A 3,599-nucleotide genomic window follows, 5' to 3' on the forward strand; every position below is an offset into this window, starting at 1 on the left:
GGTTATCAGGTTGATGGAGTTTGCTTTAGGCCATTGAGTCAGCATTAGGTAATAAAATGCAAATATTCACCCTGTGAATATCAAAGAGCCCAATTCAGTCTCCTGACTGGACTTCTCACATTTATATTAATTACTGTTGATCTTGGTTCTCAGCAATTGACATGTGGATTTTCATCTACTGTAGTGATATTTGATTTCTATTGTTCCATCTAACCTTTGGTTTCTTGTTCTTCCTTTTATGCCTCTTTTATTGTATGTGAATTAAGTATTTTAAGTATTATTTTTTGTGTTAATTATAATCATTAATAATGCTTCTTTACATTATTTTTTAGTCCTTGACCTAGAGAGTTTAATATGCATTGTTGTGGGTGATCAGGCCAGCAGGGGAGGGGCTAATCATCAATTGCACCTCAATAAATCACACCTGAGCTTTTAACCCTGCTATGTGGCCATTTGGAGCATGAATTTTAGTGGGTAGAGGTGGAGCTAGGTCCTAACTGTAACATGAGCAGCTAGTTTGTAGTGTCAGGTTATAGACCTCCATTAGTAACCCAAGTGTAAGAAGTTCCTAGGTAGGTCTTGAATGAGGATATATGTGTCTAAAGAAGAAATGTATTTTGCCATCACTTTGGAGTTAGAATTGCTGTTCCTGGGAACACATTCAGGTTTAGTTTGTAATTGAAGGTATTTTGTTCTGTGCAAGGATTCCAACTTTCTCTTCCTTTCCTGGGCCATGAAGATGATTTGGTGGAAGAAGAAACTCTGCAGGCAGCGTTACCTGTGGGCCCTGGGCTGCTATTTGCTGCTGGCTATTGTTTCTCTGAGATTCTATCTCAGATTGAAATGCGACTTTGATTCCCTGGATCTGGAGTCCAGGGACTTTCGAAGCAAGCACTGTAGGGACATCTTGTACAAGTCCCTGCAGTTGACAGCAAGTAGATCCATCAACTGTTCCAGAATCATCCAAGGGGATAAGGAAGCAGTGATTGAGGCTCTCCTGGACAGGCTGGAGGTCAAGAAGAAGCGGAAGCCTTTCACAGACACTGACTACATCAGCATGACCAGAGACTGTGAGTACTTTAAGGCCAAAAGGAAGTTCATACAGTACCCTCTCAGCAAAGAGGAGTTAGACTTCCCTATTGCATACTCTATGGTGGTCCACGAGAAGATTGAAAACTTTGAAAGGCTGCTGAGAACTGTGTATGCCCCTCAGAACATATATTGTGTCCACGTGGATGAGAAGTCCCCAGACACTTTCAAGGAGGCAGTCAGGGCAATTATTTCATGCTTCCCAAATGTCTTCCTGGCCAGTAAGTTGGTTCGGGTGGTTTATGCCTCCTGGTCCAGGGTGCAGGCAGATCTGAACTGTATGGAAGACTTGCTCCGGAGCTCAGTGCCCTGGAAATACTTCCTGAACACTTGCGGAACAGACTTTCCTATAAAGACCAATGCCGAGATGGTCCTGGCCCTCAAGATGTTGAATGGAAAGAACAGTATGGAGTCTGAGATACCTACTGTGTACAAAAGATCTCGCTGGCAATATCACTATGAGGTAGCAGACACCATATACAGAACTAAGAAGAGGAAGAACCCTCCCCCTGATAATGTACCTATGTTCACAGGGAATGCCTACATTGTGGCTTCTCGAGGCTTTGTCCAGCAGGTCTTTGAGAACCCCAAAGCCCGGCAACTGATGGAGTGGGCCAAAGATACCTACAGCCCCGATGAACACCTCTGGGCCACGCTTCAGCGTACGCCATGGATGCCTGGCTCTGTTCCCTACCACCCCAAGTTTCACATGTCAGACCTGACTGCCATCGCCAGGCTGATAAAATGGCAGAGCCATGAAGGAGACATCAGCATGGGGGCACTTTATGGACCTTGCTCTGGAATCCATCAGCGGTCCATCTGTATTTATGGCATTGGGGATCTTCACTGGATTCTTCAGAACCATCACCTGTTGGCCAACAAGTTCGACCCAAAGGTGGATGATAATGTTCTTCAGTGCTTAGAAGAATACTTACGGTATAAGGCCATCTACGGACTGTACGCTGAGGTACACTGAGAGAACTGCTACTTCAGATTGAAATGTGGGGCAAGAACATGGGCAAACATGCCCAGATTGTGCTGGGACAGTGTGGGGTGGGAGACCAGGTCTCTGGAATCCACGGCATCCCGCAGGATTAGGGGGCTGCTATTGGAGTGTGGGTAAGTAGGTCTGTTGCTTTGCAAATTGCTATCCTGGATGATCACTGACTTAGCTCACCCCACTCCCAGTAGCCCCTACACTGACTTTCTCACAGAGTTAGCATAAGAACTAGTCATTTGGGAGAGCCATGGAGGGAAGTGTAACAGGGGATCCTGGACTTTAGTTGAATGCTTGATGTCCACCTTTTTCATTCTGTGGATATGCCATTTCTAATAATTCTAAGCTTGGTAGGGGGAAGGGGAAATTTGATGGAAATAGGGCCTTCTCTTGTACTATTAACTTAAAAATAAATAGCTCCTAACTCAAATCTCTACCTCTGCTTTCTGTTTGGGAAGCCAAAAATTAACATAAAAGTGTGATACTTTTTTTCCCATCACTATTGGTGGCATTTAAAATTTCTCATGGCTGGCCCGAGTCTCCTCATTATTCCAAAATGATCATGGCAGGCTGTATTAACAGCAAATTCAAAAAATAGAGAGAGAGGTACAGAGCTGATGCTTTCATTGTTGAAAGCCCTCCTCATGTTGTTTACATTGCCAGATTCGTGACTCTTCTGTATGGGAAAAGGCAGGGTGATTTAACTAATCGGACCACAGTATCTTTATGGGAAAATTACAACCCTAATTTAGCTGGCTTCAAAGCCAACGTTCCATAACAAAAGTAATAGCTAGTTTAGGTAAGGTCACCATATAATTTATTGTCCAAATTGGAACACTTTTACAGGAGGGAGAGTGGCTATACTATTAAAATTATGTAAGAAAACAAGAATAAACTAGGACTGTTTAGATAAACCAGGAAATCGGGTTATTTCACATTTAGGCCTTTTGAGTGAAAACTCTTAAGTATGTGAATGGAAGAGTCATTATTTGGGGTTCTTTGGCTTATATATTTTCTTGTGGGGAGACAATTTTGTGTGTGTGTATTTGCCTTGACTCCCCATAAATGTTACCAAGTGAAACAATGATTTCTGAAGCTCCAGAGATAATTGTCATAGCATTATGACAATTATATTGGCTATTGGTAATACTCTTCTGTGATGGACAGGAGATACCACAGAAAAAGAGGCATATCTTGTATATAGTACAGTTGATCTTCTGCATACAATATGCTTTGGAAAAATGATTTAAATACAAATTAATTTGTGCAATTTGAATGCTGTTCCCATTAACATGTCATGATATTGTTTCTTCATTTCTGATTATGACTCAATCAAGTGTTTCCCTCATAATCAACTCTCCCTGTAACCCGTGTACTCTGATGTAGTTATCACTTTCTGACAGTGAAGTTTCTATTCATAATGACAGCTTTTGGTAAAGTTGTACTTTTTGGTAATGGGTATTGCCACCACCTGCATCATATTATTGAGTCTTCTTCACCTTGTCCCCAGTCC

General features: G+C 42.2%; 1 protein-coding gene across 1 annotated transcript; it reads left to right on the forward strand.

Annotated features, from left to right (window-relative positions):
* The first annotated feature begins 697 nt into the window (after positions 1 to 697).
* On the forward strand, positions 698 to 3,362 carry LOC118709712 (beta-1,3-galactosyl-O-glycosyl-glycoprotein beta-1,6-N-acetylglucosaminyltransferase 3). The gene has a single exon (XM_036421979.2). It carries the CDS (start codon positions 734 to 736, stop codon positions 2,063 to 2,065), a length of 1,332 nt encoding a protein of 443 aa, XP_036277872.1. The 5' UTR covers positions 698 to 733; the 3' UTR covers positions 2,066 to 3,362.
* Positions 3,363 to 3,599: the final 237 nt, after the last annotated feature.

Source organism: Pipistrellus kuhlii, unplaced genomic scaffold (assembly GCF_014108245.1).
Source record: "Pipistrellus kuhlii isolate mPipKuh1 unplaced genomic scaffold, mPipKuh1.p scaffold_m20_p_7, whole genome shotgun sequence".
NCBI lineage: Eukaryota > Metazoa > Chordata > Mammalia > Chiroptera > Vespertilionidae > Pipistrellus > Pipistrellus kuhlii.

Coding starts and splice junctions, on each gene's coding strand:
- LOC118709712 (XM_036421979.2), top strand. CDS start 734: ATGAAGATGATTTGGTGGAAGAAGAAACTCTGCAGGCAGCGTTACCTG.